Below are 23,836 nucleotides of genomic sequence, written 5' to 3'. Positions count from 1 at the left end.
ATGGGAAACATCGCCATGAAAATTTCCCCAGCAGCTCATGAAATTTTTTTATTTTTTAAATGTTTTTATATAATTTGCTAGTTTGTATGCAGAGCTATTTACAGGCGGATAGACTCCTTGCAGATTGGAACAGAAATCATGTGGGCAGAAGGCTTAGCAAAGGATCTTACACCAACAGTAGGTCACCGTGGATTAGCAGACTTAGTGTTGAGACAAAAAAAGCCAAACCTAGAATTTCCCTATTCACTAACATGGAACCCAAACCGCCTGCGTGCGTGCGCCATCGTGCATAAATGTATTTTGTCCCCCCACACCAAACACGATCACGACACGCAGGTTAAAATATCAAAACAAACTCTGAACCAATTACATTCATTTGGGGACAGGTCGAAAAGCATTAAACAATTATGGCAATTTAGCTAGCTAGCTAATTTGTCCTATTTAGCTATTTTGCTGTTGCTAGCTAATTTGTCCTGGGATATAAACATTGAATTGTTATTTTACCTGAAATGCACAAGGTCCTCTACTCCACCAATTAATCCACACATTAAATGGAATCGTTTCTAGCCATCTCTCCTCCTTCCAGGCCTTTTCTTCTCTTGACTTTATATTGCGATTGGCAACTTTCATAAATTATGTTCATTTCCGGCACTGACCTCGTTCGTCTTTCAGTCACCCACGTGGGTATAACCAATGGGTAGCTGCTTCTATAAACCAATGAGGAGATTTGAGATGCAGGACTTGCAGCGAGATCTGCATCAGAAATAGAACTGATTTCTATTTTACCCCTTGGCAACGCAGGCGCTCGTTGGCGCACGCAAGCGGTGTGGGTGCAATAATTGAATAACATGTATGTCTAAATTTATTTTGAAGTGCTCGCGCACGTGACGCGAGTGGTGTAGTCAGCCTGTAATGCTTAAAAGTGAATTTGGATAATGTGATTCACAAAGCCCTCTATATGAATAATTGTATTCATTATACTGGAATTGTTTCTTTGCTAAAAAAAATTGTTATTATCGCTGGATTTTGTCTGGAAGTATGCCCTTTTTTGTCCCCTCATGATTTAGTTTGTGGCCCATTGCATAAAACAATGATCTGTGATAATTCAAGATGCTCATGTGGATAGATTGAATCAGCGGCTGAATTAATGAATTGTCATTGAGACATGTCAATGGACCCACACAAACAACCATGTGAACGATAGTGAATTATTCACTGTCTCCTATCCCTGGTGGACAAGCCTATTCATCTCACCTCTTTCTTTTGAAGGTGAAACATTAAAATAATCCATTTAGGATTTCTACAACCTTGTCTGTGTTCCCACGGAGCACTGTAGGACAACATTCTCTCTCCGACTGGGCTTTGATTAGCAAAAACCCTTATTTATTTCAAGTTTCAAGTTTTTTTTATGTCAGGTGAACAAGCACTGTAAAATGCTTTTTTGCCAGCTCTAAACCCAACAATGCAGTAATCAATAACAATGTAATACTAGAAATAACAAGGTAGAACAAAAATACACAAGAAGTGAAAATAAGAAGAACACGATAAAGTAAGAAGCTTTATTCAGGGTCAGTTCCAATACTATATTTACAATGTGCAGGAATACTGGAGGTAGATATGTTTAGGGGTAAGGTGACTAGGTGTCATGATATATATTTTTTTATTCAATTTTTTTTACCTTTATTTAACTAGGCAAGTCAGTTAAGAACAAATTCTTATTTTCGATGACGGCCTAGGAACAGTTGGTTAACTGCCTGTTCAGGGGCAGAACGACAGATTTGTACCTTGTCAGCCCAGGGGTTTGAACTTGCAACCCTCTGGTTACTAGTCCAACGTTCTAACCACTAGGCTACCCTGCCGCCCCAAAATGATAAACTGAGTAGCAGCAGAGTAAATTATTATTAGTGTGTGTGTGTGTGTGTGTGTGTGTGTGTGTGTGTGTGTGTGTGTGTGTGTGTGTGTGTGTGTGTGTGTGTGTAGAGTCTATAAATGTGTGTGTATGTTATGTGTGTGTTGGAGTGTCAGTGTGTGTAAGTGTGTAGGGTCCTGTGAGTGTGCATGGAGACAAAAATTAAAATAAAATACTAGGGTCAACTCAGATAGTCAGTGTAGCCCTTCTGTTATCTATTTAGTCTTATGGCTTGGGTATAGAAGCTGTTCAGGAGCCTGTTGGTGTCAGACTTGATGCACCGGTACCACTTGCTGTGCGGAAGCAGAGAGAAGAGCTTGGGTGGTTGGAGTCTTTGGCGATTTTCCGGGCCTTCTTTTCACACCACCTGATATAGATGTCCTGGATGGCAGGGAGCTCGGCCCCAGTGATGTACTGGGCTGTCCGCAGAACCCTCTGTAGCACCATGTGATCGAGGGCGGTGCTGTTGCCATACCAAGCAGTTATGCCGCCTGTCAAGATGCTCTCAATGGTGCAGCTGTATAACTTTTTGAGGATTTGAGGGCCCATGCCAAACCTTTTCAACCTCCTGAAGGGGAAGAAGCGATGTCACCCCTTCTTCACGACTGTGTGTGTGTGATTGGACCATATTTAAGTCCTTATTGATTTGGACACAGAGTAACTTAAAGACTAAAGGATAAAAAATGCACCAAATATAGCCAGATTTTTCCTCTGGTTAATAAGCAGTGATTTTTCCCCATGCAGTGCAGGCTTTGCCATGGTGATATTTGTGATGTGTTTTTAAGTAGAGTTTGTTAAGCTTGTTGATGATGCCAGAGGGGCAGGTTGATCCAAACACCAGCTGTTCTGTGATGTGAGCACAAGTGTAATGCTCTGTTCCATCATGCCCTTTCTCTTTTATGGGAATTCAAGTGTGAACTAAAGTATTTTCTCTTTCTCTCTCTCTCTCTCTCTCTCTCTATCTCTCTCACTCTCTCTCTCTCTCTCTCTCTCTCTCTCTCCCTTCTCTCTCCCTTCTCCTCTTCTCCTGGTCATAGCATGTGGCCGTGGGTTCTACAAGTCCTCGTCCCAGGACCTGCAGTGTTCGCGCTGCCCAGCACACAGCTACAATGACCGGGAGGGCTTGTGGCGCTGCGACTGTGAGGACGGCTACTACCGGGCGCACTCAGACCCACCCTCTGTGGCCTGCACAAGTAAGTACTGGAGTGTTGCTAAGTAAATGAAGGAAGGACCTGTAGTAGAGTCTGCATTTATGCCCCCATTAACACATCCTCGCACACGTACAAACAATCTCGCACCCCTTCCAGATCCTTACTGACCACCCTGAGAATGTTTAATCTGGAGAAGTCTGGTGAAAACCCACTCCAGAGTCCATACCAGAGCCCTGCTTAAGCTTCCCAATATGTCTTTAGAATGATGTTAATGGGCCTGGGTGTCTGTCCCCCCCCCCCCCCCCCCCTAGCTGGTAGCTAATTTGCCATTTCCCATCTAAAAGATTGCAATTACAGTCAGCAGCAGTAGCCCTGGCAGCACCCTGTGTCTCCATTTGTCCTGGCCAATGTGGCAATTATGTGACAAGCATTGATGACTTGTTTACACAGGCCAGGGGATTCATTTTACAGGGCGGGGCTCATTTGCTCCCAAATCCACTCCTGTTGCTCCCAAACAGGTTGATTCAGGAGAGCCAAGGGGTATTTTTACCGAGAGAGAGGGAGATTGAGAGAGAGAGGGAGAAGAGGGGGACAGATAGAGAAAGAGAGGTAGATGTAGATGTGGAGGGAGAGGAAGAGGGAGAGGGAGAAGGAGAGGGAGCGAGAGAGAGAGAACGGGGAGAGATAGGGGGACAATGAAATTAGTCTTCATTTAAAGGAACAGTAGCGTGGGCAGGGTGGTACAAGACTGTGCTAATAAGGTGAGGTGGAAAAGTGGACTTCTTCTGTAAGTCTGACAGGCTGATTTATCATTAGTGAGTTATTCCAGCGTGTCTCTCTCTCTCTCTCTCTCTCTCTCTCTCTCTCTCTCTCTCTCTCTCTCTCTCTCTCTCTCTCTCTCTCTCTCTCTCTCTCTTACATTTCACTGCCCCACAACCATTCCCTAGCAACTACAGGATGGTCTCTCTCTCTCTCTCTGTTGAGCTCTTCCCATGTTTGTTCTGGCCAGTCTTAATACAGTCATTGACTTGAAACAAGGACAGGACACACTGAATGCAATTTGACCTAATTGTTGCCTGGTACCTATCCCTTCCCATCAAAAATTGGTAGAAAAAAAGCCCACATTTCCACGGTAACCAGTCTCCACCAGGGCCGTCCTGTGGCTTTTATGAAAAGACTCACTTTACTGCTCCGCAAATCCCTCTTACATTGACCAAGAGAAGAACACATCTGGTTTGTTATTTGTCGATGCCCTCTGCCTGTTCTGCTGTGAAGAATCACTTTGGAAGAAACAGGAGATTGAGCTCTCTATTTCACAGATTCACTATGTCTAGGTTTATACAACATAGAAAAATATTCATTGTATTCAAAATTACCAATATTAAGTAAAGTTTAATTCTTCCCATTCAACCAATAGAGAAGGTTAACAATGCTTTTATGCCTGCATATGTAAATTATTGCTGGATGGAAGTTATTGTGACCACATCAATGTTCGTGGACATTTTCTTTGTGGGGTCTTGTATGGTCTGGGGTACAATAGTAAACGAAAGCGAATTTACATTGCTTGAGCAAACAGCTTGATTGACATATTTTGAAATGGCCGCTTGTAAACCTCCCTTATGTTAGGCTCTGCACAAACAGATAGATCTCTGCAGCAGATGGATTAGACATCTAAGATGAAGATTGGACGAAGGGGAATATAAAGATGCAACATCACGGGAGGTAATTCACTGCAAGAGGCAAAAAGCCACGCAGAACAAAAATTAGGACACTAGTCAAACAATATATTTTGCATTATAATTGTTGCAAATATTGCATGTTGGGAGAGAAGGGAAAAAAAAACATTGTATGATAATCTTTTTACAATATTTGCTCACTCCATTTTTATGCAAAGCCAAGAGATAATGAGAACTGTATGCGGGTGACACTGCAGGAATCCTGCAAACATTTTTCCAAGCAGAAGCTGGGGCAAAGACTTGAAGCTGTTGACTGGTTAGGGAGTGGGCATCAATCATGTGACAGCTGTGAATAGTGCTGGTGGTAGTAGCATCTGAAAAGGGCAGTTGTGATCAGCCATCTCACCCCGTCCTCCCCTCCAGCCCCTCTCCCCCATCTCCCCTTTCCCCCCTCCAGCCCCTCTTCCCCATCTCCCCCTTCCTTCCCCCCAGCTCCTCTCGCCCCCCGTCCCACTCAAATTTGCCACCTCAACAAGTTGACATCTCACAGAGGGAGAGGGAAAGGGAGTGAGAGAAACAGAGAGAAACAAACCATTCTGATTCCTGCCTGTAGTTGCTAGGGGGTGTTCGGGTGCCAGTGAAATGTAAGAGCCCCACTCCTCTTCTCCTATCACAGCCCCCCCTCTCTTCTGCATGGCTTCACTCAGCCAAGTTTTAATCACCCAGGTCAAAGGTCATGACACGTGTTTGTAGATTAAGGATTACTGCTTGGCTGATTTGAATACCAGCCTCCCCTTTCTCCTTCCATCCCTCCAATTAGTGAGCTAATACAGATGTATGATTTTAATTTGAGACAGTTTGCTAAAGCAGGGAAATCATTTTGCAGCAACAGAAAATGTTAATTATTATGTGGATTATAATTTTTGTTGGGGTTGATACATTTTATTTAAGGTCAAATCAAGTCTGACATTTCTAAACGAAAATTACAACCTTCTTTTTAAACTCCAAAGTTGTACATTTCCCGCAACAGGGTGATCAAATGAAGATTGTACATCTGTAGGGCAGTGGAGGGCTGAGACAGCCTGGAGCACTTCTCTCTCCCAGCGCAGCTTTCTCTCACACCAGATAAGCACAGGATTCTTTTCTCCTAAGCCCTCTGACTAACTCAACTCTAAACAGACAAGCGACAGGCTCAGGAAGATGACCTAATTATCAACTAACCGCTATTAACCAAAATAGTCAGCCATCTTGATTTATGCAATATAATTCAGTTGAGAAATGTCCATTAGATTCTGTTGACACTTTGGGGGAGTGAGAACGTGCTGTCAGAGGCGGTTATTCATCAGCAATATCACAGGTTCACCCTGTCTCTGGAGAAATAGCTGCATTACGCTATGAGAAGGAGGTGGCAGGACACACATGCACACACTCACATGCACGCACACACACACGTACGTGTGTGCTGACACACACATATGCGCACACAACACAATGCCGTGTTGGAAGGAAGAAGCTAGCATGTGACTGAGACATCTCAGACTGTGAGGGCTATGGAAGGCCAATCCGTGAAATGAAACTTCACCGGGAGGAGGGGGTGAGAGAGGGAAATGAAACTTCACCTGGAGGAGGGGGTGAGAGAGGGAAATTAAACCTCACTAGGAGGAGGGGGTGAGAGAGGGAAATTAAACTTCACCGGGAGGAGGGAGTGAGAGAGGGAATAGAAATATCACCTAGAGGAGGGGGTGAGAGAGGGAAATTAAACTTCACCGGGAGGAGGGAGTGAGAGAGGGAATAGAAATATCACCTAGAGGAGGGGGTGAGAGAGGGAAATGAATCTTCACCTGGAGGAGGGGGTGAGAGAGGGAAAGGAAACTTCACTGGGAGGAGGGGGTGAGAGAGGGAAAGGAAACTTCACTGGGAGGAGGGGGTGAGAGAGGGAAAGGAAACTTCACCAGGAGGAGGGGGTGAGAGAGGGAAATTAAACTTCACTGGGAGGAGGGGATGAGAGAGGGAAAGGAAACTTCACCAGGAGGAGGGGGTGAGAGAGGGAAATTAAACTTCACTGGGAGGAGGGGATGAGAGAGGGAAGGAAACTTCACCAGGAGGAGGGGGTGAGAGAGGGAAATTAAACTTCACCAGGAGGAGGGGGTGAGAGAGGGAAATGAAACTTCACCAGGAGGAGGGGGTGAGAGAGGGAAAGGAAACTTCACTGGGAGGAGGGGGTGAGAGAGGGAAAAAAAACTTCACTGGGAGGAGGGGGTGAGAGAGGGAAATGAAACTTCACCTAAAGGAGGGGGTGAGAGAGGGAAATTAAACTTCACCGGGAGGAGGGGGTGAGAGAGGGAATAGAAATATCACCTAGAGGAGGGGGTGATAGAAGGAAATGAAACTTCACCGGGAGGAGGGGGTGAGAGAGGCAAATGAAACTTCACTGGTAGGAGGGGGTGAGAGGGGGAAATTAAACTTCACTGGGAGGAGGGGGTGAGAGAGGGAAATTAAACTTCACCTGGAAGGGGGGTGAGAGAGGGAAACATAAAGAGACAGAGAGGCGAGAGCAGCAAGCCCTTGAGCTACCAGGATCAGCAGACAGACGGTGGACGCTCGGGATGTGTCGCGCCTCCGAGTTGCAGGTGAGGCGGGGGGAGGACAGTGTCACCTCACCCTACAGTGGCTTGGAGAGGACTGTGTCGAGGCAGGGAACCAAGCCAACCCAGTGAACAGGAAGCACTATGTCTAGCCAAGGACAAAGAGGGGAAGCTTGCACCGTATTGCATGTCTGCAAAAACAAGACCAAGACCAAAACACAGGCCACTCAAATTCTATTTCAATATCCTCCTCCAGCTGTTATCTCTGAAATCACTGCCCTGGTCTTTGTCACTTGAGACCCAATGAGAGTGGCTGAGTAAAACTAGCTATTATCTGTTGGTAACCGTGATCATTGTAATGCAGTACCAACAGACCCCAGAGACGTGTGTGTGTGTGTGTGTGTGTGTGTGTGTGTGTGTGTGTGTGTGTGTGTGTGTGTGTGTGTGTGTGTGTGTGTGTGTGTGTGTGTGTGTGTGTGTGTGTGTGTGTGTGTGTGTGTGTGTGTGTGTGCGTGCGTGCGTGTGCTTGTTTGTGTGACTCTCGCTCTTTGTCCCTGAAGATTCTTAAGGACGCAGGTTGAGTGTCGGCGACAGTGCTGAAGTTGTGCCTTGGTGCTCGCTAGAGTCACGCCGCCACTCCTCTTCACCTGCCACAGGTGTCTCTTTCATCTTCAGAGCCCCGAGTCTCACCATCTTCTCCCTCTGGGAGGAATGAGTAAAATAACAAAATGTGCAGTATTTTTGACACAGACGATTGTAGTTTTCGCTCTAAGCATACCTATTACCTGTTTGTAAATACGTCTGTCTCATTAAATGGGTTGAGAAGCTCCTTGCGAGGGTTCACTAGAGGAACCATTCTGATGAAAATGGAGTCGTTTACAATTTTAGATGTTTTTTAAAAATGCTAATGAACAAAGATTACAAATCATAATCTACAGATGTAGGTATTCAAAGTTGAAAAAGGCTTCTAAAGTTTCTAATTTCCACTTTCAATCGTCAGACATTATTTGCCCTAACGGAAAATGTGTCAACCCCTACAAAAAATGTCCAGTAATTCTAATACACATTTCCTGTTGCTGCAGGATTATTTTCCTGTTGTAGCAAACTGTGTATGATTAAGATCCTACATCTGTATGGTGTATTAAGGGGGCTATAAAACAAGAACTCAATTTCAAGTGTACAGTATGTAAACATCTGGGTCATAAAAACAAGGGCTGGAATTTGAATGATAAAAGCAGCAATTTGTAAATCATTGTTTTTATGAGAGGAATGTCATTCTTTGCCATTACACCCCCTGTTCAGAGGGCAATGGTTTGTGTAGTGCAGTTTGGAGACTTTCTGGAACTGATTGTTATTCTATAGGCTGTTGTAAGGCTGTTGTGAGATTAAATTTCACTTGTAAATTCTGTGGTGAGTCAGACTTGTCTGTCTGCCTATTTTACTCAAATGTTTAGTGTCTCTGCAATTCATTGGAAAGGAAACCCTTTGTCTCACCATGGGATAATTCTATTTTGGGGAGGACTGAGGGAGAGCTAATAATGCCCCTTTATGCCTCCCTTTGATCCTCCATTCAGGATGAATAATTATACAATGTAATGAATGACATCTTAATCATTTCAAAATGGGATATTCCTACAAATCTTACATTTTTCATATAGGCCTATTCCATGTTTTAATGTAAACACTGATTTGTGAATTGTGGATGCATGACCATCGAATGAAGGGAACGGGCATCCAAAAAGGGTCTACCTTGTCCTGGCATGAGCCATTCACACCCTTCAATAGGTCAAATCTCTATAAAAGGATAATCACACTCAAAAGTAAATGCTGTTGCACACTTGACATTACCATGTTGAATACTTCAGACATTAATAATTCATAATTGTTGCTGATTAACAATGAAAACACCCCTTAAATGGGAGAAAACAAATGACGTTGGGCACACGACCAGTGGCTAACGATTAACATTCATATTTAGCATGCACAGCATCATATCAGAGTGGTAGTAATGCAGCCATTTTGCATTATAATGGTCTCCATGGGTTATTTCTATTTCAGCACCTCCTCTACATTGACCTTACTTGTATTTAACTTCCTCTGACGACCTGCACTAGTTTTTCTTTTTAGATCTGAGTTCTGTCATAATTGTGTGTCAGGCTTAGAGCTGGCATGTCCCGTGGAATTCAGTCTGAGGGAACAGAACAGAACGGTGAACCACAGATCCAGTCAGTGCACACATATGGTTGGCTGTCACTTTCCTTCCCTGGCACTCTGTTATTTAACTCTCCCTCCTCTTCCTCATTAAATCGTCTCCCGCCTTTCCTCCTCTCCCTCCTCTCATTGTCTTCCCTCCTGCCCTAACAGGACCTCCCTCGGCACCACAGAACCTGGTTTACAACATCAACCAGACCACCGTCAGCCTGGAGTGGAGCCCGCCGGCCGACATGGGCGGTCGCAACGACGTCACCTACAGGATTATGTGCCGGCGCTGCAGCTGGGAGCCCGAGGAGTGCGTGCCGTGCGGGGGGAACGTGGGATACTCCCCCCAGCAGGCGGAATTAGTGGACACCTACGTAAATGTGGTGGACCTACTGGCCCACGCCAACTACACCTTTGAGGTGGAGGCCGTCAACGGGGTCTCTGACCTCAGCCGCACCCAGAGGCTTTTTGCCGCAGTCAGCGTCGCCACCAGTCAAGCAGGTAGGCTCGTAGAGTTACAGTATTCAGTTCAGTTTAATTGCCTAGAACACTGAGAGAAAGTAGAAGTGCTGGGGAACTTCAATATTCCTCTGATGTGGGCTGGTGTGGGCTGGTGTGGACTGGTGAGGGCTGGTGTGGGCTGGTGAGGGCTGGTGTGGGCTGGTGAGGGCTGGTGTGGGCTGGTGAGGGCTGGTGTGGGCTGGTGTGGGCTGGTGAGGGCTGGTGTGGGCTGGTGAGGGCTGGTGAGGGCTGGTGAGGGCTGGTGTGGGCTGGTGAGGGCTGCTGTGGGCTGGTGAGGGCTGCTGTGGGCTGGTGAGGGCTGGTGTGGGCTGGTGAGGGCTGGTGAGGGCTGGTGTGGGCTGGTGAGGGCTGCTGTGGGCTGGTGAGGGCTGCTGTGGGCTGGTGAGGGCTGGTGTGGGCTGGTGTGGGCTGGTGAGGGCTGGTGTGGGCTGGTGAGGGCTGGTGTGGGCTGGTGTGGGCTGGTGAGGGCTGGTGAGGGCTGCTGTGGGCTGGTGTGGGCTGGTGAGGGCTGGTGTGGGCTGGTGAGGGCTGGTGAGGGCTGCTGTGGGCTGGTGAGGGCTGGTGAGGGCTGCTGTGGGCTGGTGTGGGCTGGTGAGGGCTGGTGTGGGCTGGTGAGGGCTGGTGTGGGCTGCTGTGGGCTGGTGAGGGCTGTTGTGGGCTGGTGTGGGCTGGTGTGGGCTGGTGAGGGCTGCTGTGGGCTGGTGTGGGCTGATGAGGGCTGGTGTGGGCTGGTGAGGGCTGGTGTGGGCTGATGAGGGCTGGTGAGGGCTGCTGTGGGCTGGTGTGGGCTGATGAGGGCTGGTGTGGGCTGATGAGGGCTGGTGTGGGCTGCTGTGGGCTGGTGAGGGCTGTTGTGGGCTGATGAGGGCTGGTGAGGGCTGGTGTGGGCTGATGAGGGCTGGTGTGGGCTGGTGTGGGCTGATGAGGGCTGGTGTGGGCTGGTGTGGGCTGATGAGGGCTGGTGTGGGCTGATGAGGGCTGGTGTGGGCTGATGAGGGCTGGTGTGGGCTGGTGTGGGCTGATGAGGGCTGGTGTGGGCTGATGAGGGCTGGTGTGGGCTGATGAGGGCTGGTGTGAGCTGATGAGGGCTGGTGTGGGCTGGTGTGGGCTGATGAGGGCTGGTGTGGGCTGATGAGGGCTGGTGTGGGCTGATGAGGGCTGGTGTGGGCTGATGAGGGCTGGTGTGGGCTGATGAGGGCTGGTGTGAGCTGGAATTGCTTTCATGATTGCGTTACAAAGAAATGTAAGTAATGTTCATATGCAGCATTTTTTGGTCTTCTAGATGTTCAGGATAAGCGAGTCAAATATGGCCATTTTAGGATACAATATAATGTTAAAAGTTTGCTCTTTAGTCTCAGCACATTCTGACAGAATTATATGGGTATTTTGCACTGAAGTCATTAGTGAAGTTCAATTGAGAACATGCACCTTAAGTACCTTAAGCATTCTACTTTGGCTTTAATGATCATAGGCTGATATTATCCACAACATTTACAGTTTGCATATTCCCCAGATTAATTTAAAGTGTGCGTCAGAGCTATGGTGGCAAACATTATTAATGTAGCAAGGCTTGCTGCCAGTTTTACCATAGGAAACAGTGCGTGTCGCTAAACGCCCCTGGGAACCTACCATAATTAAAATGCTGTATTTTTTGGGGTGACACACTCCAACTCAAGGCTGCACTAGATCTTTTTATTTGTTATTATTTCTATGGATCCACCAAACAAGATTTGTCTATCATGCTCAAGCATCCATGAAATCCAGTTGGCGTAAAAAGTACCTACTAACTAGTGTTATTGAAAGAGGACTGCACAGGTCCCTGTTTTTGACCTCGTGGGAGAACTGTCGACGTGCCCTTGAGCAGGGTGTTGACCCTGATTGCTCCTTTGGATCGCTCTGGATGGGAGTCTGTTAGATGAATGAATGTAATATAAATGTTGAGCGGCTTCACGGCAAGTAGATTGTATGGTTTAATCATTTTAAAAAAGAGGATTGCATAGCCATTGTGGCATATAAAGAGAGTATGGGGAATATTATCATCATAACCATGTTGCTTACCAGTGTCTACAGATGTAGGATCTTTAATTTGAGTCACTTTTCTACAGCAGGAAAATAACCCTTCACCAACAGGAAATGTGAATTATTATGTGCATTATAATTCATGGACATTTTTGTAGGGGCCGATACATTTTTCTGAAGTCCGACATTTAAAAGTGGAAATTACAAACTTCAGAAGCATTTTTAAATCTTGAATACACTACCAGTTTTAAATGTTTAAAAGTTCTCCTGCAACAGGGTGATCAAATTAAGATCCTACATTTGTACGAGCATTCTGGGACTCATGTGGGGCACTCATAGGCTATTGTGGTATACGTTTAAGTTTTACTTTGAGGCACCTTTCAGATTACTGGCTAACTGAAATGAGGAAAGGGATGTTTTCTTTTGGGGTTTAGTATCACCCCTACCCAACCTTATAAATAAATGGAGAAGAGCTGCAAGTCTTTGAATTCTTTGCTGAAAGATTTGGGTTAGTCCTGCACATCCAGCCATGTCCTGTGGTGCTATGATACTCTCCTAGTAAGATGAAGCTTCATACAGTATCTGTTACATTCTGCAACGTTTGATTGCACTATAGAAAATTGTACCACATTTGGCATGTATTGAGAAATGAAAAGATCAAATAAACAAAGTAGAGAAACGAATATGGCGACAACCTCCATTCTTAAATTGCCAGAAGGTTACAGAGAGAGAAATGGGTGGAAGAAGATGGTAATTGCTGCCAGGCAGCAGAATACATTTGGGATGAACTGTAGGGAATGATGTATGTTCTGTGACACAGTTGATGACAGAGACACACGCTGGATGGTGCTGGTGGTTGCCTTGCCAAGGACACATGGACACTGCAAGGAGGGAGACCTGCAGGAAAACACAGGGAAAACAATTAACACATGGCTCTCTCAAAGCCTCTTATAATTACATGTTGACAACAGACAATTACTCTGCTCACCCTGAGGAATATTTAGCCGTCATAAATGGAAGGAAATAAAGGGACGCATTTTGATGAGGAAGGAATTTGAAGCTATGTAGGCTACTATTTGAAGCTATGTAGGCTACTATTTGAAGCTATGTAGGCTACTATTTGAAGCTATGTAGGCTACTATTTGAAGCTATATAGGCTACTATTTGAAGCTATGTAGGCTACTATTTGAAGCTATGTAGGCTACTATTTGAAGCTATGTAGGCTACTATTTGAGGCTATGTAGGCTACTATTTGAAGCTATGTAGGCTACTATTTGAAGCTATGTAGGCTACTATTTGAAGCTATGTAGGCTACTATTTGAGGCTATGTAGGCTACTATTTGAAGCTATGTATGCTACTATTTGAAGCTATGTAGGCTACTATTTGAAGCTATATAGGCTACTATTTGAAGCTATGTAGGCTACTATTTGAAGCTATGTAGGCTACTATTTGAAGCTATGTAGGCTACTATTTGAAGCTATGTAGGCTACTATTTGAGGCAAAGCTAGTTTAAGATGCACTCCACTATTTATTGTAATGAGATGTGTTGATATATGTTTTATTAACCTATAGCCTAGATACATGATGACTGATTTCAACATTATGGATGTAAGAGATTGTTTGGCTTCAGTTTGATGATGGGCAAACACATATTGTTAGTGAGATCTTCATGTGAGAGAGCAAGAAGAATCAGAGTGTTGTTGTGCACGTAGAAGGCCAGACATTAACCCCGTCCTGCTCAGCTCTTAGCACTGGCCCCTCACTGTGTCCGGCTGCTCTTCCCGGAGCCGTTAGGGAACGCTCCAGCGCTTTGTAATTGGAACGTCGGCGCTTCCTAAAACAATGGCCCCTTTCCGAGCAAGCATGCATGGCCACATCGTTAAAGAATGACTGCATTATTAAACCCTTTACGGCTCATCATCCAGAATTGATTAACCTTTCCTGGGGAAGGGGATGGAGGATGGGGGATGGGGGGGGGGGGGGGGGGGGGAGAGAGAGAGAGAGAGAGAGAGAGAGAGAGAGAGAGAGCTGTGGTTCAGAAAATGTCTTAAAGAGAGGAGGGAGAGGAGAAACCCTCTAGCGGGTGGTGCCTATCTCTTCTCCTGCATGATAATCAGCCTGTGCAGAAGAGAGGAGAGGGAGCTAGAGGAGAGGAGTAGAGGGACTGACTGGGGGAAGGAATGCTCCGCAGTGCTGCTCGAATGCAGATGGTGATCCATCTGACGAGGAATTCACACCTCCCCTAATTATACCAAAGGAAGTGTGTGGAGTGAGGCTGTGATGAGGCAGGCTGCAGCCGTGGAGCTGGGGAACTGTACAAGGTGCTGAGTGCTTATTGTTCCAAGTAAAACCTAATTACCTCTCATCTCAGTGTTTAAATAGCTACTGTTGGAGACACAGTGCAAGTTCATCATCTTGATTTCTATCCGACTCCCCCCCCCCCCTCGAGTCCTCACCATCTCCTCCACAGGTGAATGAATAGAAATGTGTCATCACATCTTGATGATGTGGAGTTTTTCCGGAAGGTCTTTTCGTGGAAAGTTAGGCTAGCTAGACAGAGAGTGCATTTCAATCAGGGCTCTATTGTTGCTGGACAACTCTACAGAGCCATCCTCGAAGGTCCTCCGTGCTCCGCCTGCTTTCATGCCGCCACACTTGTAAACAAGGCCTTCTGTTCTGTCAGGAGCCAGTGAGTGGGAACCTTTCATGGAATAACCATTCATATTTATTCAACAGAGTGTGTGTGCACATCTCAGACAGAAAATTCACTGGAGAACAAGGTAGAAATAAGATTGGAATTGGTTAAGTGGAATGGCTATAGGAGTGTTGTGGTGGCGGGACACTCAGCCACAGATGATGATGCTGTTGAGGTACGAGCAGCAAGAGGCTTAAACAATATCATAAAGAGAGAAAGGGAAACGCTGTGGGAAATGATTTGAATGCTGACTCCTCATATTAGCCAGGAGCAGCGATCAGAAAGAAACTTCTACTATCGCTGAGCAATGCTGTTTGTGTTCAGAGCCCTCTAGCATGCATGAGTCAGAGTGGGACTGGGATATACTGTAACTAAGCAACATGTATTATTTACACCTAGATGAAGATTGGGGTTGTCTTTTTTTCTTTATGACATCATCTTTCATGGTGGAACTGTTGAGGTGAAGTGTATGGAAAATATAGGAAGCCTTTCTTTAATAAATTGTTATAGATGAATGGATTCAGATAAAACAATTGCTTATTTGTTTATTTTGAGAGAATCTCCTTCAGGACTATTGTTTGATTAACTTCATTGGTACTATAAAGGAGATTGGAGTGCCCTCGTGAACAAACCTATTTAAACATTCAAAGGGAAGAACACGCTATTCCCTTTGCTACCAATTCACCCAGGGAAATATGCATTCTAGCACGCATGAATGTAAGTTAAGCATTTCACTTTGATCTGAAAAGCCTCTCTGCTCTGGCTTTGCGTGAGAAACAAATATCCCCCTTTCAACAAAGTTGTTGGCCTGCTAGTGTTGTCAGGACTACTTGACTGTCTGATGTCAGTCATTTGTATGAAGGTGTACAGCAACATAAAAGTATTAGTGTAATGATTGGATAATCAATCTCCCTTAACACAGTGAAATTAGTTAGATAAATGTTGGGAGTGTGAAGTATTTGGACTTCTAGGGCAACCATGCAAGCCGATACTCTCAGGTTCTCCAGCGGTAATCTATACGGTCACTTTATCCACACTTCATCACCACAAAATGGATATTGCTGAATGCATTGGTGAGAGTAACACTTTTGGGAACAATAAGGCCCATTGATTGATTCCTAATCTGTCATGGTGGCCTTAAACAGAATGGATTGATTGATTCGGAGGATTCCCCACTGACTTCCACCACCCGAGCCGGTGTAATTTTCTACTTAAGCGGATACTCCTTTCTAGCGTTTGTCTGTGGTTTTACGTTACCTGGGAGCCCATTCTTTTCTCTCTCTTTTTGCTCTGCCCCTCCACATGCAGTAATTTGATGAGAGCCGGGCAAAGCAGTCCGATTCAACAGCTGCAATAAGACAGCGCTGGTCTCCCCGAAGCACAAGCTCTCTGGCACTTAACCTGTTGCTTTCTGTAAATGCCTCCTGATTTGTCTGTCACCCAATCCGTCAGCAATGAATAATTTTCATGGAAGGTGCACTTTAATTACTTTCCCATTTAAATGGCATTATCGTGGCCTATCTAGGTAATTAATCTCCCAAGTATCCTGTTTCAGTCTTTTATTGCTGGCAGACGAGCCACCTAAATCCCCCTGAATCTGCCGTGCATGACTGAGCTTTAGCTCACAGTAGCCCCACAGTGTTCCGTCTTTCCCCTTGACTTGGTCACCCACAGTGGACAGCCCAGTGGCAGAGGGGCTTTTCTATGGGAACACACAGAGTTTAAGCTCTCCGTGCACCCTGTCAGAATGACAGTCCTGTTTCTCTTTCTCTGCCTTGGAAAGGACACTTTTACAGACACCGTTGCAGACCGACTGTGTGGAAGAGCTGTGAAAGACATTTCCCAGTGGGCACACACTGGTTGAATCAACGTTGTTTCTACGTCATTTCAATTAAATTACGTTGAACCAATGTGGAATAGACATTGAATTGACGTCTGTGCCCAGTGCGTTGTTACCGTCCACTTAATAGCATTTAAAAATAATAATAACTTTGTATTCCTTAGTCATTCTAAACTGTGATGACGTTGATGAAAGCAATATCTATCAATCTCTCAGTCTAGGCTTTTGTGTTTGTGTGTGTCTGAGAGTGTTGTGTTGTTATGCGTGAACATTTGTAGAAAATTGTGTTATTTGCCAGGAGCTGCAACTTTTTCATGATTATGTTTTTTCCCCAACTGGGAATCTTGTCAAAGTTAAAAGGCTCCGGTGCCCATTCCTATTCAGTTTCATCTTCTAGCTGGTGTCTCCTTGCAGAAGTCAGGATGGAGACCAGTTAATTATTTAGACGCCTGCGAAACTGCAAACAAAGTTGGAGGCAAAGTTTTTCCCAGGCTGCCTATTGTTCACCGTAGCAACATAGCAACTGAACTTTTTACTGGATCATTCCCTGATCATCTTCCAATCTTCACTGTTTATGTCAAGGACCAGGACTCAATCATTCGTTTTACCTCACATCTCAATCCTTTAAGACCATTGGCATATATGACATACTGGCATACAGGACAAGTCCATGTAGTGCAGATTACGAGCTCAGTGAAATAAATGTCCTTACAAAGAGTAGGACAAAAATGGAACACTAATATAGTTCATTCAAAATTGGATGGACTCTTATTAATGAGTTTCTTTGACTGACAGGTCCTAATTGAAGTAGTTGTTGGCTGGGCGGACATACCAGACGAGGGCTGGGATAACTAATAGCATGACCCGGGAACAATGCAACGCTAATGAAAAATTATGAAAATATTGTTAGCACTGATAAAAATGACTCAACACAGGTTCAGAGACAATGCTTGCATTGTTATATAGAGGAATGGATTTGGCAATGCATAACCCTTGCTTTCAATGAGGTGGCACTTATTGTGTACCTCTGAGTTGTTCAAGAATGTGTTCAGCATTAGTATGTAACGCTTGTCTGTAACGCCAAGTGTGTAATTACCTCCCGCGCTTTCAAGATGTATACATACAGTAACAGTCAAAAGTTTGGACACACCTACTCAGTCCATGGTTTTTCTTTATTTTTACTATTTTCTATGTTGTAGAATAATAGTGACGACATCAAAACTATGAAATAACACATATAGAATCATGTAGTAACCAAAACAGTGTTAAACAAATCTAAATATATTTTATATTTGAGATTCTTCAAAGTAGCCACCCTTTACCCTGATAACAGCTTTGCACTCTTGGCATTTTCTCAACCAGCTTCATGAGGTAGTCACCTGGAATGCATTTCAATTAACAGTTGTGCCTTGTTATAAGTTAATTTGTGGAATTTCTTTCCTTAATATGTTTCAACCAATCAGTTGTGTTGTGACAAGGTAGGGGTGGTATACAGAAGATAGCCCTATTTGGTAAAAGACCAAGTCCATATTATGGAAAGAACAGCTCAAATAAGCAAAGAGAAATGACAGTCTATCATTACTTTAACACATGAAGGTCTGTCAATCAGGAACATTTCAAGAACTTTGAAAGTTTCTTCATGAGCAGGCGCTAAAACCATCAAGTGCTATGATTAAACTGGCTCTCATTGAAGACCGCCACAGGAAAGGAAGACCCAGAGTTTCCTCTGCTGCAGAGGATAAGTTTATCAGAGTTACCAGCCACAGAAATTGCAGATCAAATAAATGCTTCACAGAGTTCAAGTAACAGACACATCTTAACATTAATTGTTCAGAGGAGACTGCGTGAATCAGGCCTTCGTTGTCGAATTGCTACAAAGAAACCACGACTAAAGGACACCAATGAGAAGAAGAGACTTGCTTGGGCTAAGCAACACGAGCAATGGGCATTAGACCTGTGAAAATATGTTCTTTGGTCTGTTGAGTCCAAATTTGAGTTTATTGGTTCCAACTGCCGTGTCTTTGTGAGGCGCAGAGTAGGTGAACGGATGATCTCCACGTGTGTGGTTCCCACCGTGAAGCATGGAGAAGGATGTGTGATGGTGTGGGCGTGCTTTGCTGGTGACACTGTATGTGATTTATTTAGAATTCAAGGCACACTTAACCAGCATGGCTACCACATCATTCTGCAGTGATACGTCATTCCATCTCGCCAATGACCTAACATACCTCCAGGCTGTTTAATGGCTATTTGACCAAGAAGGAGAGTGATGGAGTGCTGCATCAGATGACCTGGCCTCCACAATCACCCGCCCTCAACCCAATTCAGATGATTTGGAATGAGTTGGACCACAGAGTGAAGGAAAAGCAGCCAACAAGTGCTCAGAATATGTGGGAACTCCTTCAAGACTGTTGGATAAGCATTCCCGGTGAAGCTAATTGAGAGAATGCCAAGAGTGTGCAAAGCTGTCTTTATTTAACGAGGCAAGTCAGTTAAGAACAAGTTCTTATTTATAATGATGGCCTACACCGACCAAACCTGGACAACGTTGGGACAATTGTGCACCGCCCTATGGGACTCCATATCACAGCCAGTTGTGATACAGCCTTGTTTCGAACCAGGGTATCTTTAGGGACGCCTCAAGCACTGAGATGCAGTGCCTTAGACCGCTGCGCCACTCGGGAGCCCCAAGACAAAGGGTGGCTACTTTGAAGAATCTCAAATATAAAATATATTTTGATTTGTTTAACACTTTTTTGGTTACTACAAGATTTCATATGTGTTATTTCATAGTTTTGATGTCTTCATTATTAGTAAAAATAAAGAAAAACCCTTTAATGAGTAGCTGTGTCCAAACCTTTGACTGTTAATGTACATATTCATGGTGATAAATGGATACATTTATAAATGTTTGGCTGAATGAAATTATGTTGTAACAACTGTATTAAAGGGATAGAGTTCAGATGAACTTGTAAATACCATTTGTATGTCTCTGCGTCCAGTATGAAGTAAGTTAGAGGTACAATGTCCTCAGAAAGTATTCATACCCCTTGTTTTTTTCTCTACCATCTATGCAGTACCCCATAATGACAAAGTGAAAACGTATTTTTGAAATGTTTGCAAATGTATTGAAAATTAAATACAGAAATTCCTCATTTACATAAGTATTCACACCCATGAGTCAATACTTTGGCAGCGATTACAGCAGGGTAAGTCTTTAAGAGCTTTCCACACCTGGTTTTGTGCAACAATTGCCCATTTTTATTTTCAAAGTTCTTCAAGTTCTGTCAAATTTGTTGTTGATCATAGCTAGACAACAATTTTCAGGTCGTGCCATAGATTTAAGTCAAAACTGTACCTAAGCAACTGAACAAGTTTTTCCTCTAGGATGTTGCTTGTCCATTCCATTCCCCAGTCCTTAAAGATTACAAGCATACCCATAACATGATGCAGCCACCACTATGTTTGAAAATATGGACAGTGGTGCTCAGTAATGTGTTGTATTGGATTCGTATTAATGACACAACTTCATTGTTTGCCACATTTTTTGCTGTATTACTTTAGTGCCTTGTTGCACTAAATGGACAATGACCCAAAGCATATTTCCAAAGTTGAGGGAAAATGGCTTAAGGGCAACAAAGTCAAGGTATTGGAGTGGCCATCACAAAGCCCTGACCTCAATTCTATATGAAATTTGTGGGCAGAACTGAAAAATCGTGTGTGAGCAAGGATGCCTACAAACCTGACTCAGTTACACCAGCTCTGTCAGGAGGAGTGGGCCAAAATTCACCCAACTTCACTCAACAATTTAAAGGCAATGCTACCAAATACTAAATGAGTGTGTACACTTCTGACCCACTGGGAATGTGATGAAATAAATACAAGTTGAAATAAATAATTCTCTCTACTATTATTCTGACATTTCACATTCTTAAAATAGAGTGGTTATCCTAACTGACCTAAGACAGGGAATTTTTACTAGGATTAAATGTCAGGAATTGTGAAAAACTGAGTTTAAATGTATTTGGCTAAGGTGTATGTAAACTTTGTTGAAGTCGGAAGTTTACATACACCATAGCCAATTACTTTTAAACTCCGTTTTTCACACTGGCAGCTTGCGGCTGTGTTTCCCTTTGTTGTCTATAATAGTTTTCAAGCCCTGCCACATCCGACGAGCGTAGGATTCAACAAAACATCGAACAAAAAAACAAACAAAATAGCATAGTTAGTTGGGAGCATGTAAAACGTCAGCCATCCCTTCCGGTGCCATTCTTTCCTTCCTCTCCGGCAGCTGAGTTAGGAAGGACGCCTGCATCTTTTTAGTGATTGGGTGTATTGATAAACTCTCCAAAGTCTAATAACTTCACGATGCTCAAAGGGATTTTCAATGCCTGCTTTTTTTAAAATCTACCAATAGTTAGTTGCTAGGCATTGAAAAGCCTCCCTGGTCTTTGTGGTTGAATCTGTGTTTGAAATTCACTGCTCGACTGAGGGACCTTACAGATAATTGTATGTCTGGGATACAGAGATGAGATAGTCAAACAAAAATCAAGGTAAACACTATTATTATTGCACATTTTTACTCCTGGACTTATTTAGGCTTGCCAGAACAAAGGGGTTGAGTACTTATTGACTGAAGACATTTCAGCTTTTCATTTTGTATTCATTTATTCCACTTTGACATCATGAGGTATTGTGTGTAGGCCAGTGACAAACAATCTAAATGTAATCCATTTTAAATTCAAGCTGTAACACAACAAATTGTGGAAAAAGTCAGTGTGAATGATTTCTGAAGGCACTGTAGTAGCTATTCTCATCGAATTCTAGTCATTGAGCTAAGGGTAGTTGGCAATTGCGCAAACGCTAGAAAAAAATGTTATCCACTAATTAATCTGACTGTGGAAGTAGATAAAAGGCCTCATTTCCAAAATCCCGAACAATCCCTTTAAGATATTCACCTTTTGCTTGAAACACAAATTTAGTTTACGATGAACCAGGGAGATCCTTTGGAGAAGTTGCAACTCACTGCTCAATCTAGTTGACCAGCAAAGGGCCCTACACACCCTACGCAAACAGAGCGAAGGAGCGTCCTATACGGTCTGTTCCAACATTTTTACGCCATAAAAAAGTACATAGAGTACTTAAAAAACACTGCTACATCGCTTTGTTTGTGTAAAGTTTGTAGTGGCTTTAAGTAGAGCAGACTGAGTGAGGCTGGCCTTTGTGTTGGTATGCAGAGTCTGTACGCCCCTTTGCTGCCCATGGGGGTGACTGTGAGGCCCCAGTAAACACTCATATACTCTCTCTTTCTCTGAGACACACACACACCAGCTCAGCATGCACCTGTGACTCCCAGACACTGTGTTTATATGGAACACATGCTCGTCCATGCTAGATCCCCTGGCTGGAAAGGGCTCCAGCAGTTTGCAGCGTAGGCATTCAAGTGTTTCATTTCCTGTCGAAGAACTTAAAGGAGTTTGGAAATAAAACCTAAATAGTGATGCATGTCATAGATGCCTGATAGTGACCAAATCCCCATCGACCAGAGAGAAAAAAACACATACTTCCACGAAGCCAACCACCAATTTCAAGACCTTCGTGGATTGTTTCTTTCACAGAGGGAATTTTCCCAGCACTGCTCTGGGTGCAGACTAGTGGGATAATTTACTTACGATCCAGACAGTTTAACCCAGGTTGACAGGGAAAACTCTATCTACTAGACTGCCACACACTGGAAAACGGTTCCGTCAGCCTGAGGTTAGACATTTGATATCCATTTGCAGTCTATTTCAGCTTGTCACCATGACTTTTATACAGAGAGAAGAGTTGAAGAAAATGAGCTGCAACGTCTGCAACAAGAAAACAACTACCTACTTTTCAGAGTTTATTTTCTTCTTTTGAATTCAGCTTGGGAAAAATCACAGATTGTCTTATGGGATGGGCTTTGGCAGGACTTGTATGTTGTATCACACAAGAATGTATTTTGGTAGCAGCGAGAAACCGAGATTTTTTTCCGGGTCTGTGAGCATTACTCACTGTTGTTTTGTGAGATAAAAAGAAAGGAGGCAGATTGACAGGTCTGTTTTTTCACTCTTTCATTGTCTCATCAGCACACTGTCTGTCTCCTGCAGTGAGGGGAACTAATTATGTCTTCAACCCCCTGCTTCACCCCCTCCCCTTTGTTCAGATCATCACACTTGGAAATCATAATGAGTTTGAGTCAGACGACCACTTCGGCACTGAACGCAAAAAACAATATCAAAATCCAGAAATCCTCCAAAACTGCAGTTGCTACCTCTGAAAAGGCCTGCTGGTAATTGGGGGTGACCTCTTGACCCCCAAAGCTGTCGCCTTATAGCCTGACCACTAGCCACCTGCTTGTCTCCTCAGCTGTGCTAGCTGAGCTCTTCACCTTCCCAATGTACAGCAGCTCAGTACCAGAAACACATTGTCTTTTAGCAAAGGACAGGGAATATTTGACAGCCATCTGCTACGCTGCTTTTGATGATTTGGTATAAAAACAACAGTAAAAAGATTATATCATCCATGGAGTCCACTGAGTGTTGGTTACTGGTTGTGAAGCAGATGGGACAAACATCTGGGCTGGAAGAATTTAGCGAGGGGCAGGAGGGAAGCTGGGTCTGACTGAGAAGTGGCCTTCCTTGGGCTTTCAAACCTACCTCCCTCCCTTCCTCCTTTCCTCAGTATCCATGCCCAGTGGTGAGGGTGGAGTCATCTCTGTGGTCATCTGGGTTAGTCTGTAACAAAATCCTTGGACAGTTCTGTAAGAAGTTCTAGAGAAGGACTTTTTTTTTAAGTGTTCCTTTGGTGTCCTATTCTAACTAGGGAGTCATGTAGTTGGGAATTTAATTGCCTGTTTAACCTTGTGCATCAGTGCAATTTTATAATTTTATACTTGGATGACAAAAACATATTTTTACTTAATACTGGTGGAGAAACGGCTTAATTACTATCTTGGTGTCTCAAAGGATATTTCTTCTGGTAGTAGACTAGACAATAGTCTGTGTTGGGGATACATTATCCTTGCATGATCAGATTCAGCCTTTTTGCTATTATTTGTGTTTGTTGTCTGTTGTGATAGTGTGGATGTGCACAAAGCTTTGGTGAAAAGGTGCTTTCTAGGTTCCTCATGCATAAAACCACCATAAAACCACATTATTTCATAGTGGAATTATCAATATACATGTATTTTTATTTGAAGAGATCTTGGGATTGTTT

At 44.0% G+C, this 23,836-nt stretch overlaps 1 protein-coding gene across 9 annotated transcripts in view; it reads left to right on the top strand.

The window, feature by feature from the left end:
- LOC110529510 (ephrin type-A receptor 7) overlaps positions 1 to 23,836 on the top strand; it is a 76,219-nt gene that overhangs the window by 17,269 nt on the left and 35,114 nt on the right. For all 9 annotated transcript variants that reach the window (XM_036984909.1, XM_036984906.1, XM_036984908.1 and 6 more), the window contains exons 4-5: positions 2,947 to 3,102; positions 9,686 to 10,021. In XM_036984909.1, coding sequence (XP_036840804.1) covers positions 2,947 to 3,102; positions 9,686 to 10,021 — 492 coding nt within the window. The remainder of the gene's footprint in view (positions 1 to 2,946; positions 3,103 to 9,685; positions 10,022 to 23,836) is intronic.

Source organism: Oncorhynchus mykiss, chromosome 8 (assembly GCF_013265735.2).
Source record: "Oncorhynchus mykiss isolate Arlee chromosome 8, USDA_OmykA_1.1, whole genome shotgun sequence".
Taxonomy (NCBI): domain Eukaryota; kingdom Metazoa; phylum Chordata; class Actinopteri; order Salmoniformes; family Salmonidae; genus Oncorhynchus; species Oncorhynchus mykiss.
The sequence above is the reverse complement of the archived record's forward strand: the minus strand, read 5'-3'. Positions and strand labels throughout refer to the sequence as shown.